The sequence below is a fragment of the Mytilus californianus genome, unplaced genomic scaffold, assembly GCF_021869535.1.
Source record: "Mytilus californianus isolate M0D057914Y unplaced genomic scaffold, xbMytCali1.0.p SCAF_2, whole genome shotgun sequence".
In the NCBI taxonomy this organism is placed as follows: Eukaryota; Metazoa; Mollusca; class Bivalvia; order Mytilida; family Mytilidae; genus Mytilus; species Mytilus californianus.
The window spans coordinates 48,011,398-48,024,939 of NW_026262668.1; the positions used below are offsets into that span (position 1 = coordinate 48,011,398).

A 13,542-nucleotide genomic window follows, 5' to 3' on the forward strand; every position below is an offset into this window, starting at 1 on the left:
GTTGTTTTGGGATTACCTGAGGTAATTTACCTCCCTTATACTGCTTTTAAATTGTCTTAAGTAATTGTCCATTAACCAGGAAACCCTTGTTTTTCCCCCTTTTTTGCCCCTAATTCCTAAACGGTTTGAGCCATAACCCCCCAAAGCAAATCCTAACCATCCCTTTGTGGTATGGAAACTTGTGGTATAATTTCAGAGAGATACATACACCGTTCAACAAGTTATTGTCTGGAAACTAGAAAAAATGCTTATTTGGGCCCCTTTTTTGCCCCTAATTCCTAAACTGTTAGGACCATAACCCCTCAAAATCAATCCCAACCTTCCTTTTGTGGTTATAAACCTTGAGTTTAAATTTCATAGATTTCTATTTAATTATACTAAAGTTATTGTCCGGAAACCAACTGTCTTCGGATGACGCTGACGACAACGTGATACCAATATACGACCGCAAATTTTTTTGCGGTCGTATAAAAATGGCATTCATATTTTGTGTCACCTCCAAACTAAAATTATATTTATTATTTGCTAATCACTCTTTCCTTCGCCTTTATATAATTTAAAACAATATCATATGGTATGGGTTTTGCTCATTGTTGAAAGCTGTACGGTGACCTTTAGTTGTCTACATCTCTGTCTTTTGGTTGCTGGTGGATAGGTGTCTGATTGGCAATCATACCATATTTCATTATTTTTATATTTACTTTTTATTTTATTACATTTCTTAAAATATCAACATTTTTTACTTCAAATTCTTTCAAGTCAGTGGCATTACATCAGATAACAAATTAAAATTTTTTACAACATACCAACATACAGTATTGTTATGCTACAAAGTAGTACAGTTTAACAGAATTGTGTGATCTCACTTCCTGTTCCATTTTCATAATTTTTAGGGAAAATATTATGACTGATCAATTGTTCTCTTTTCTGGCATGCAGTGGCAAATATCTTATGCATATTCAGAATGAGCACACATAAACAATATGAAAGGCAAGTTCTGAAAGTCAGGTCTATCAGTTTGAAGGGCGAGAAATTTGAACTGCCACTGGAAAATGAGGGTATGTTGGATAAGGGAAACCTAAAAGTCTCTACTGTGGTGGCAACAACAAAAAAAACCCTCTCTAATCTGTATATAATTACCATAATGTAAGCATTCCTGTTAAGAAATTTTATAAATTTCTCTAAGCACCAAAAACAGCACTTCATACACCTGTAAAAAGATATCAGTGAATTAAATCTTTTAACATGTAAATTTTCCTACAGGAGTTGATTTATAGTAAAGACCACCCCCCTAAAAAAAATCCAAAACACCCAAATTTCACATCTGATGAGTAAGCATGGCAACAAACCATTTTGTGCATCATATATAAATCAAAATGTCAAACTTGGATTTCTAAAAAGTGTATGTTGCAACTACAATTTTTAAAGTTTAAATTGGTTCCTACTTGTGGGCATCCAATTTGCAACTACTTCAGATATCATATATATGTCAATGTTTTCCCATAAACAAGCTATCAAAATTTAAACTACAGACTTTAAAGTGCCTGTGTCACTCTACTAGTGTGCATCTTCAACAAGGGACACTCTATAACATTGTATGTTATTAGATTATCGTTGGTCATCTCAACAAGATTGATTTTCTCACTTAAGACAGTACGGCGAAAGTGAGAAAAGCAATCGAGTTGAGATGACCAATGATAATCTGTTTATCGCTATTTTTCCTATGACGATGTTGATGTTTATTGGTAATTAGAATATCAAAACTCCTTGTTATCCTTTATCTTCAATTAATTAACATGTACTGCCTGAGGCACAAGGATTAAAATTTAAATCCTTGATCGTCAATAGATTAACATGTACTGCTATAGAGATGATTAAAATTTGTTTCATATGATATTTGTAAAAAAAATAAAAATCTATTTAAAAAGTGATTTAAGTATTTAAGATTTTATTTCATTTTTTCTTTCAGCTTTGAACCACAATACACGGACATATTTGCAATTGCATCCGTATGCGATTCCTTTATTAAGTTAACTTTGTCATGTTTCTAGTTTGAGAAATTCAATGATATTTTGTCAATAAACGGGTAAATAAAGGCAAATATGAATAAGCTTGCTCACTACTGTTGTTCCAAAATTAAACATATCAATTAGACGAAGCACCAAAATTACACACACCAAAATAAAACACATGCCTTTCGAGAAAAAAATGCCAAAATATCCCGACGCCAAAATTTCCCAATTTACGGTAATGGGCAAAAATGCAACAATTGGTAAAAATTGTCATTTAAGTGCAATAACTCCTATAAGAAGTTGTTTAACAGTTTTGATGTAAATGGGCAGAAGTCAGATTTCAACATTCTGAACATTTCTGTTCCTGTCAGATTTTCTCTATCTATAGTGGCGAATAGACAAAACTTGCATTTTACCCCTATGTTCTATTTTTAGCCATGTCGGCCATGTTGGTTGGCAGGCGGAGTAATCAGAAACATTTTTTAAACTAGATACTCCAATGATGTTTGTGGCATAGTCTGGTTAAATTTGGCCATAAAGATTCAGACAAGAAATTTTTCGTAAAAGTTAACGGACAACAACGACGGACACCAAGTGATGAGAATAGCTATTTAGCCCTTTGGGCCAGGTGAGGTAAAAATCTCAATTGGAACACACATCCACCATTAACAAATTGCAAAATATACTATAATATGTGCAATTTTAGTTTATATTAAAAGAGTACATGATTCTACAATGGCACTTTACTGAAGCATTGATATGTAATTTTTACAAACCAGGAAGAACTTATACTTGATTGAACTTACTTTATAAGGAACTTGGCGACTGGATTTTCTGAGTTCTTTAGCTTGGCGTCAATATATTCCAACAAAACACGAATCATTTTGATAATAGCAATGATTAAAGACCCAAATGCTAATGATCCTAAATGATACCTAAAACACAGAGAGATATTAATGTATAAAGTAATAACATATTAAAATGTAGTGTATTTAATAATAATTATTTAGGAATCTTAGATTAATAGTAGATTGTTTTATAAATATCTCCAATAGGCAATATTGTGTTTTTTTTTCTTCAAAATGTAGTATTCAAGACTGATATTTCAAATAGGCAATTTTTTTCAGAAAAGTACAGTAAATTCAGAAATTATTGTGAGCTTTTTATTAATATGAATAATGCAGCAGGGTGAGTATCGCAATAACAAGAACTCACATTCTGATATCTGTATGCAGATTTTCCTGAAATCTCAAAAATTAATCTCACATTTTTGTCCATTCCTATAAATTTGCAATAATAAATGCACACAATAATTTTTAAATTTACAGTTCAAGACTTTAGAGAAGTTTTAAAGTAATCTGAAATTTCAGAATTATGTTACAAATTGAATCTGGTAGTCCAAATTGTTTGACTTCAGTCATCAGGGTTAAGCAATGTTGCGGAGGTAAGTGAACAAACACATATGTAGCATCATAACTTACCTGAGAGATCTGTAAAAGGAAGACAAGACAGGCATATAAGGGATATCTTTGGGTTTATTGACTGCCCAGTAGTAACTTACCTAATAGATCTGTAAAATGAAGACAAGACAGGCATAGTAGGTATATCTTTGTTTATTGACCGCCCAGTAGTATCTTACCTGTTAGATCTGTAAAATGAAGACAAGACAGGCATATAAGTTAATGAAGACAAGACAGACATAGTAGGTATATCTCTATGTTTATTGACTGCCCAGTAGTATCTTACCTGTTAGATCTGTAAAATGAAGACAAGACAGGCATAGTAGTTATATCTTTATGTTTATTGACTGCCCAGTAGTAACTTACCTAATATATCTGTTAAATGAAGGCAAGACAGACATAGTAGGTATATCTCTATGTTTATTGACTGCCCAGTAGTATCTTACCTGTTAGATCTGTAAAATGAATACAAGACAGGCATAGTAGTTATATCTTTATGTTTATTGACTGCCCAGTAGTAACTTACCTAATATTTCTGTAAAATGAAGGCAAGACAGACATAGTAGGTATATCTCTATGTTTATTGACTGCCCAGTAGTATCTTACCTGTTAGATCTGTAAAATGAAGATAAGACAGGCATAGTAGTTATATCTTTGGGTTTATTGACTGCCCAGTAGTATCTTACCTGATAGATCTGTAAAATGAAGACAAGACAGGCATAGTAGGTATATCTTTGTTTATTGACTGCCCGGTAGTATCTTACCTGATAGATCTGTAAAATGAAGACAAGACAGGCATGGTAGGTATATCTTTAGGTTTATTGACTTCCAAGTTGTATCTTACCTGATAGCTAGATCTGTAAAATGAAGACAAGACAGGCATGGTAGGTATATCTTTAGGTTTATTGACTGCCCAGTAGCATCTTACCTGATAGCTAGATCTGTAAAATGAAGACAAGACAGGCATGGTAGGTATATCTTTTGGTTTATTGACTGCCCAGTAGTATCTTACCTGATAGATCTGTAAAATGAAGACAAGACAGGCATGGTAGGTATAACTTTAGGTTTATTGACTGCCCAGTAGTATCTTACCTGATAGATCTGTAAAATGAAGACAAGACTGGCATGGTAGGTATATCTTTGGATTTATTGGCTGCCCAGTAGTATGAAGCAAATGCTCCTGCCAATGTCATCTGTCCTAGAGCTATGATGAAATTCATTAACCAGAAAAACATGAACAGTAGAAACACCTCAAGTGGTATTATATATCTGAAAAATACAAAAACACCCATATATTTTCCATCTCAAGTAATATGCATAGATTATTGATGAAAATCTGAGTTTTGATTATGTTAACACTAGGAGATTTCTCTATTTTGCCGTTACAAAGAATTCAGTTTGTTAATTTGCAATTGGAAATCCTTCCATCAAATATCGAAATGAATTACAGTGATAGAAGTGTGATCATTTGATAAGTTTTACATCATATTTTCTATTAATGATAGTTTTTGCTTGACATAGTTTGAGCAAGATTTATTTCCCTTTACCACACTGTTGGAGGTCAACATGTTCACATTCCTTCATAAATCAGCCAAATTCAACTTGTAATACTGATTAAAGAAAATTTTTTTTTTTTTTTAACAATTTGAATTTGTTTAAGCCTTGCTTAATTCATCACTTCAAATGAGTAAGGATTTTTTTCTCAGGCTTGCTCAATGCTCTTCAACTTTAATACATTTTTGCTTCGAGCGTCACTGATGAGTATTGTGTAGACCAAACAAGTTTTTTGGCATACAAAATTTTAATCCTGGTATCTATGATGAGTTTATTTGCTAGTACTATGTTATTATTTGGTTAGTCAAATAATAAAATCAACCAGATTCACCAACATGACAGCCAAGGGAAATAACTCCAACCCAAATAATGTCTAATCAATACCCAACTATTTCATGGGATTTTAGTTTCATACACACAAACTTAAAATACATTTGTGAATTATGTACCAATTTTGTTAATTGCATCATAATTTTCATTATTGCATATACTCAATCAATTCTTCATAAAGAAATTACTTACTGATCTCCCCCATATTTCACAAACCCACAGAATTCTCCAAACGTTGTGTCCTAAAAAACAGATAATTTACATCTATATATTTGTGCACCATCCTGAGCAGAACAATTTTTGAATGATTATCAATAAATTAAAATATTCAGTTTGAACTGTTGGTCAATCAAGATTCAGTGGAAACTATTCCATGTATATAAATATATTTTATTTTGTTTGCAATTGAGGTTTTCCAGTTTGTTATTTGTAGGACTTACGTATAGATGGGAACTAGTATAACAAGTTCTAAAACAGTACTAGTACCGGTACTACTTTTTATAAAGTCTGATGTTAGGTGCATATGGCACAAGAAAAGTTTGGCATTTAAATGTATTAGTATCGAAGGTACTCCCAGTTATGTCGAATTGAATTTAAGTCACATTTGTATATATATATACAGTTGCTGCTACGTTTTTATTTCATGTATTTATATGGTTTTGAATGGTAAAAAACAGTACAATTAATTATAATAAAAATTGTGTGGCAAGAAAAAAAAATATGTTACTGCAAGCAACTAATCCGATTTCTGTTTGTATTGTTTATAGCCAATTGAATATAAAGTAGATGATTTAAATAAATACTTTTCTTAAATTCTCTGTTTTCAATTTCCAAATGACATTATATTAAGAAAGTTGGGCAAACTGATGAATTTATCTATACTTTTTATGTCCTTTTTAGTCATATAGCTCCTCACATTATCAGTTATTCATACTGTAAATTCAAAAATTAATGCAATGTTTTTATTAATGCAAAAAATGTGACAGTTTCAGGTTCACAATATATACAAGCTGGCATTCATAATTTCAGTAATGATTTTCCTTAACAAAATTCTTGCAATCACATTAATTAGATGTCAAATTTTTACCAGTATTTATTTATTCGCAATAATAAATGCACCCATTAATTTTTGAATTTACAGTACATTCTTGGTTTTCAAATATTTGGGTTAGATATAAAAATAAGAAGATGTGGTATAATTGCCAACGAGACAACTCTCCACAAGAGACCAAATGACACAGAAATTAACATTTATAGGTCACCGTACGTCCTTCAACAATGAGCAAAACCCATACCTCATAGTCAGCTATAAAAGGCCCAGAAATGACAAATGTAAAACAAATCAAATGAGAAAACTAACGGCCTAATTTATGCACAAAATAATGAACGAAAAACAAATAGGATACACAGAAACAAACGACAACCACTGAATTACAGGTTGTTCTGATTTCTGATGAAAAGCACATATGACACACCAAATTTAAAATGTAAAATTTTCATGTAAGGTTCATTCACATGACATGCTTTCCAACTACTGATTTCACTCTTTAATTTCATTTTCCCTAATTTTGACAGATATAGACCGTACCTTATATGTATTTAAACAATTTGTTTTTACCTCTCCTACTTACACTTTCATTACATGGTAAATCCGACAATAAGTCACTAGCAATCTGACTACTGGTATCATTTCTGTAATACTCTTTTCCTCCCATAGAAGCTACAAATCTGGTACCAGGTTAAAGATTGTAACTACATTTAAATGAAAATTAAATAAATCACTATATAACAATATATAGTTCTTTTTGCAATAGTGTTGTGTCTTTCTTTAATAGTTTAAACAGTATTTATTAATGAAAAATTATAACAATGAAGTAGTACAATTTTACATAAAATTCAAATATGGGATTCGGAAACAAGTTTAGAAAAACTTTTATAAATCTGTGTCCCATGTGACTTTCTTCAATTAATTGTTTGTATGGCACCCCCAGAATCTCTTTCTCTATTTCTTAACTGACACACAGCAGTTACCATGATGCATTCAATGATGGAAAACAACAATGAAACAATGACATAATTACAATTTTGACAACAAATATCTATTGAAGGATACACTGCAGCCACTGCCATATAAGCTATCATTATTATCTGTAACAGGAATGGAATAATTGGCCAGAACAGGGTAAAGATCATGTTTCCAATGGCCCTGAAACAAAATAAACATTTAAACAATGACATATTGCACACAATAATTAATACACTTATCAAAACTTTTGACCCATTTAGAAAAATGGAAAAAAAGATTGATATTTTTTCAAAAGCAATAATATTAAACTTTTACTTAGATGCAAAAATTTATGAATTTCATTATTCTTTTTTTTAAAACCATCTTTGCTCTCTGTATTCTGACTGTCAAATGAAGTTATCCGACAAGAATTTTAAACTATGACATCAAACGATTTTTTTTTAGCCAAAAAATCATGGGAATACTTTAATTGATGCAAAAGGTCTATAATATTTGTTGGAAACTTTATTCTTTTACCAGATCATCTTCCTTTACAACTGAATAACTTACTTGCTTCCTTCCTCTATAAGCTTTATGGCAATACAAATTCTGTGACACAAAAATATCAAAATCAATAAAAATATTATCAGGAAAGTGGCTGTTGTACAACCTGAAAATAGAATAAAGCATAAAGTAAAATAAGGGTCTATTTCACATATCATCAACAAAATAATCACATGACAGGAATAGAATACACATTCTTGTAATTAAAGAATTTATACTTGAGTGGGTACAATTAATTTGTTTGCTAAGTGGACCATGAGGTCAATTTTATCTTGTTAAACTTCTAGTTTCACATGTACTTCAAAATTTGACAACAGTAAGACATTTGTATGCACATTCTCTCATTTCTGTGATAATATGGAAAACTAAAAATAACAACATTTAATAAATGATGGTAACTGTTCCTTGACCAAATAATACCTGGAAAATATGGAAAATTATAAAGGGAAAGATTTTCAATACTATCTTTACTTACCAAATGCAAGCCATGTCTCTTTTAATGTCAAGTAATATGAAAAATTGAGAGCAAAAGCCTGAGCAATACCAAATTCTGATGTTGAATTTGAGTTCTTCAAATCATAATACTGGGAGTAACTATAGTAACAACCTGAAAATATTAAAGTAATTACAAAATTATGTTTTTATCCTGCAATATTTAGGTTACTATAGCAACGTTTAGTTTGGAAATGAATAAAAATATAAAAGGAGAATGTGTCCCCATGGACACAGGTGATGCCCCCGCTTGCATACAACATTATAAAGGGACATAACTCAAGAAAGATAAAAGTGACCCTATCCAAATTTGTACTTGATCTGAGTTTTAAGGTAATAAGTATTGTGTATAGGTTTCATAATGTTTGGTTGGGGCAAACTTAAAATTACAGAACGGAAACTAAAAATTTCGCAATTTTTGATTTATAAAGGGGCATAACTCGATAATGATTAAAGTGACGCTACCAAAATTCAACTTGATCTGTGTTTTGTGGTAAAAAGCATTGTGTATAAGTTTCATAACATTTGGTTGAGGCAAACTTAAGTTAGAGAAAGGAAACCAATTTTGGGACGTACGGACGTACTTACGTACAGACAGACAAGGGTAAAACTTAATGCCCCCTCCAATATGGCGGGGGCATAAAAAATTGCCCTAATAATTTTAAATGATGCTGCACTCTTGATATTTCAAGCAAATCAAGCTTAACTGTAAATTATCATACATGTATATTCTTATGTAATCAAGATTTGATTTCTTATATTTAGATTTTATTAAACAAGACGGAAATTCTGGAAATGTCACAAAATTCACCAAAATTTGTTTAAAACATCAAAATAAAAAAATGTGAAAGGAGTAGGTCTGGTAAGGGCCGATTTTGGCCTCAAAATTCAAGTTCATCTGATGAAAGATTTTGGACACTTTTTAAACACTTAAGTGTCTACTTCAGTCAATTCAATCAGTTTATGTGAAAGATTTGAACTGATCTAGTCATTAAAGACGCTCAAATTCAAGCTTAAATATGAAAAATCTATCAAATATGCCATAATATGTCACTTTTCAGATGGTTTTAGTCAAAAATGAAAGTGGCCGCATCCGTGTTCATTCTCAACCTTTATATATGTTATGTATTATCATCAAATACAACTTACATTTAAATATTAAGAATGAACACAAATGCGGCCACTTCCATTTCAGACGGAAACCGTCTAAAAATTAACCAAAATGCTAAAATTTCGAAGATTTCAGTAATTTAGCATGACGTAATGATGCTAGTACCCGATACATGTGCATTGTATTGTCAAAAACAGCCCATATTTATATAACAGAAGTATTCTTCTTTCCAATAAATAGCTTAAAATTTACATTTTAACAATTTTGTAAAACTGCTATATTTTGGGGCCAAAAAGGGGTCTTACTGGGCCTACTCCTTTGATTGCCAATAACAGTAGATTTTCAATTCCTTTCAGTGATATCTTTCTAAATAATTGATATTTATTTATAAAAGGTACTATAAATAAATATATATACAGTACATTGTGAAATGTTTAATAATTATTAAGCCATTTTGGAAATAAATATTAAAATCTTTTTCAAAAGATTGATGCAATGGCACAATAAAATCATCATTCTTCTGATTCAATGGAATCATATCCATATACAATAAAAGGATAATCTGGCCTTGCGGTCATAAAACTTTCGAGCACGATTTTCGTACTCAGACTAAGAAATCAACCAATCAAAATCCTGGATTTGGTGTTTCGAGCACTAATTTTGTATTCCGAGTACTGAGTAAAGTTTTATGACCGAGAGCCCTGGTATTCAATAGATGAACAAAATATTCTAACTTCAGGGCCATCAGACTTTGCTCTTACTCCTAAATGGAACTTATAAATCGAAGCAGACTTGTTATGACAGGATTTAATATTTGTAGGAAAATCACTCTTACCAAAACCCATGACTCCTAAAACTGCAAAAATACTGAACCACACCATAAAACCAGTAATCCATCTCATAATAACAATCCACACAAAACATGCTACCATGGCAATTACCAAGAATCTAAAATAAAAATTGAGAATAAAAGGCTCTAAAATAACTTTAAATGTCAAATTATCTGCAAAATATAGTAATTTTTCCTTGGCAAAATATTACTATACATTAAAAAATAATGCTTAATTAATTCTTTATTTGCTTTTGGACAAGATGATCTTAAAATTCAAATGTCTGGATGTGTAATAACATATTTTATTAAACAAATTACTGTTGTTTTTTTTCAAACTTTTTGGAATATTATTAAAAGGAACAAACTTAAAAGTAATAGGACAAAATGTGACTGGTCTATACAAAGCAATCAGCACAAGCCTAGTGTATTGTGTGTGACCTGAAAATAATTTTACATTACACATTCACGATAGAAAGCTTAAAGGGATTGGGAATTAGGTGGTTTATAATTGAGAATTCTTAACATCTTAATATGTACATCAAAACATGCTTCTGAACCATAAGGTTTACACTGACAGGGAACAAAGCCTGTAACAGAACGAGTCAAAGAGTTGTCACACTTTGCCAAAAATTACAAAATTGGAAATACAAAGTAGGTTATGTGAAAATTAACTATTTTAAAGAATCTGACAAATAAAAAATATAGTACATGCAAAAAACACATAATTAACAGCGCTTGGTGATAATCCATAGCCTGACCGATTTCGGTCCTCGAAAGACCTTCCCCAGAGGCAGAATGGTGGATTAAAAGTCGCACCCTATTTAGATTGATCCGGTATCCAGCGGATAATAGTTATCCAGTATCCGGCGGATCCTTTCAGCTAAAAATCCAGTGGAATTTTCTTTGGTTACGGTAAACTTTATATAATGTTACAATAAACATTTCACCAAATGGTATAACCAAAATTTGGGCTTCTACATTGTGGTACAGGGTGTCTTCATTGTAATTTAAGTACATGGTAGTCATGCAGTCTTGATCTTTGGCTTATATATGATGCACCTAAATATCAAGTTTTCTAACATAATAGTATTACATGGTAGTCATGCAGTCACAATGTTCTAGCTTGTTATTGGCCAAAATATCAAGTCTAAACTATTACCCCCCAACCCCCAACAAAATGTTTGTTGGAGGAGGGGGGTTCTAAACAATGTAAGCTTTATTTAAGTCTTCCATACTCCCATTTAAAAGTAAAGGGTAATATTATATTAATCATCTGTGTTAAAGATTTAAACACCTTTAGTATGTTATTCAGGTATTACATATGCTCATCAAGTTCAGGTAATTGCTAGGCTTTCGCTTTAGAGTTCTTTTGTCAGTGGAAAAGATCAGATGAGTATGTTATGGTATACTGACATAAGAGGTCTCTAAACACAGTAGCTCCAAATGGAACTTTTGTTAGTGGAAGCCATATTAATTCTGTGTATCAGCCGGAAAAAATTATGACAAATAAAAAATATAGTATATGCCAAAACACATAATTGACAGCGCCTTATGTCAGTATACCATTACTACATACTAAAATTTATAAAAAGTTTACCGTAACCAAAGAAAATTCCACTGGATTTTTAGCTGAAAGGATCGGACGGATACCGGATAACTATTATACGCCAGATACCGGATCTATATAAATAGGGTGCATCTTTCAATCCACCATTCTGCCTCTGAGGAAGGTCTGTGAAGGACCAAAACTGGTCAGGCTACAGATTATCACAAGGCGCTGTAAATTATGTGTTTTGGTAAGCCTCATGTGTTTTAAAAACCTGGAAATAATGCTGTATAAATTCTCAATATTTCTTAGTCAAACATATTATAATAAAATTCTTACATGACGATCAGGTGCCATGCTGATACTACATCTTTAAATATCATTTCTGCCTCCTGTGATGCTGAATAAAACAAAGCAAGAAATCTGAAATCAGAAAGAATTTGAAGATTATTTTTATTGTATTATCTAAGTGAGAGTAATAAGGTTTTAAATTTCAAGGGATGTGAAAAGTGACTGGTTGTGAATTTTCAAAAAACATTTCCTGAGTTTTTTAACATGACAAATAAACTTCATCTCATTTGGTCTCTGGTGGAGAGTTGTCCATTGGCAATCATACCATATCTTCTTATTTTTATATTCAAATATGTTCTTTGTGGTTGGAATTTAAAATTCTTTATGATTCTGATTAACCTTAAATTCTTTGATAATATTGGTACCTTATTAACATAAACTGTTGACACAGAGATATGTCTTGCTTGTCAGCAGAAAATCAGATAAAAAGACAATCTGATGGATTGCAACATTGCTAATTAATTCAAAGTTGCTGGATCATGACACAGAGGGCATAGCTTCAAAATGATCATCAAACTGAGGTGTATTAAGACATTGACAGTTACTTTCTTCGTAGGCAAAACAAAAAGTAGATTCACTGAAATTTAATGCTCATCAAAATATGCTAAGATTAACCAGCATAGTTTGCATTGCCTCCCTTGGCATAACATCTTAAAAACTTTAGTACCAAAATTTCAGATATCAGCAATAGTTCACTACTATATGCAGTAAATTTTTACTCAGGTTAATTTTTGAGACTAGTGTGTAGTAAAAAGTTTTAGTTTTGTAATTCATTTCTAGGCAATTCATTCTTTTCTGGAAGACAGCTATACCTGGAGGATCAAGAAAAAGAAAACTTCAAAGGAGTTTCTATTCATGAAGATACAAAATCCAGTATCATATGGACTGAAGGGAACTACACAATCACAACAAACTGCCACTTGTTGAAGTTGTCAATGATCTAAAGGTTTATTTTTTTTTCAATTTTTAATGTCATTTGAGACTTCATAACAAGATGAAGACATAGTAACTTCCTACAAGCTTTTTATTTATATGACCTTAAAGGCATATGCTTTCCCTCTCGACATGAACACGCATTGCTCTATTTCTCAAGAAAATAAGATATTAAGGATGTACACCTCTGAGGAGCCAAAAATTTCTAGAATCAAACTTTTTTTCTTAACCTGATATTTGGGTTTATATGACTGTAAAAAAATAATTGGTGAAGAAAAAATCATATGGTGGTGCACTTCTTTTTTTGCTACGGCCCTTTGAAAGTACACAATTTTGATGATTTTCCCATTTT

General features: G+C 31.5%; 1 protein-coding gene across 3 annotated transcripts in view; it reads right to left on the minus strand.

The window, feature by feature from the left end:
- Positions 1–13,542, minus strand: part of LOC127729901 (choline transporter-like protein 2) — a 59,211-nt gene that overhangs the window by 14,432 nt on the left and 31,237 nt on the right. For all 3 annotated transcript variants that reach the window (XR_007994891.1, XM_052237833.1, XM_052237832.1), the window contains 10 exons: positions 12,246–12,329; positions 10,364–10,476; positions 8,401–8,532; positions 7,932–8,031; positions 7,470–7,562; positions 6,988–7,084; positions 5,549–5,598; positions 4,565–4,741; positions 2,819–2,947; positions 1,141–1,210 (listed from right to left, as the gene is read on the minus strand). Coding sequence is in view for 2 of the 3 variants with exons in the window: in XM_052237833.1 (XP_052093793.1) it covers positions 1,141–1,210; positions 2,819–2,947; positions 4,565–4,741; positions 5,549–5,598; positions 6,988–7,084; positions 7,470–7,562; positions 7,932–8,031; positions 8,401–8,532; positions 10,364–10,476; positions 12,246–12,329 (1,045 nt within the window). In the remaining variant the exon portion in view is untranslated. The remainder of the gene's footprint in view (positions 1–1,140; positions 1,211–2,818; positions 2,948–4,564; positions 4,742–5,548; positions 5,599–6,987; positions 7,085–7,469; positions 7,563–7,931; positions 8,032–8,400; positions 8,533–10,363; positions 10,477–12,245; positions 12,330–13,542) is intronic.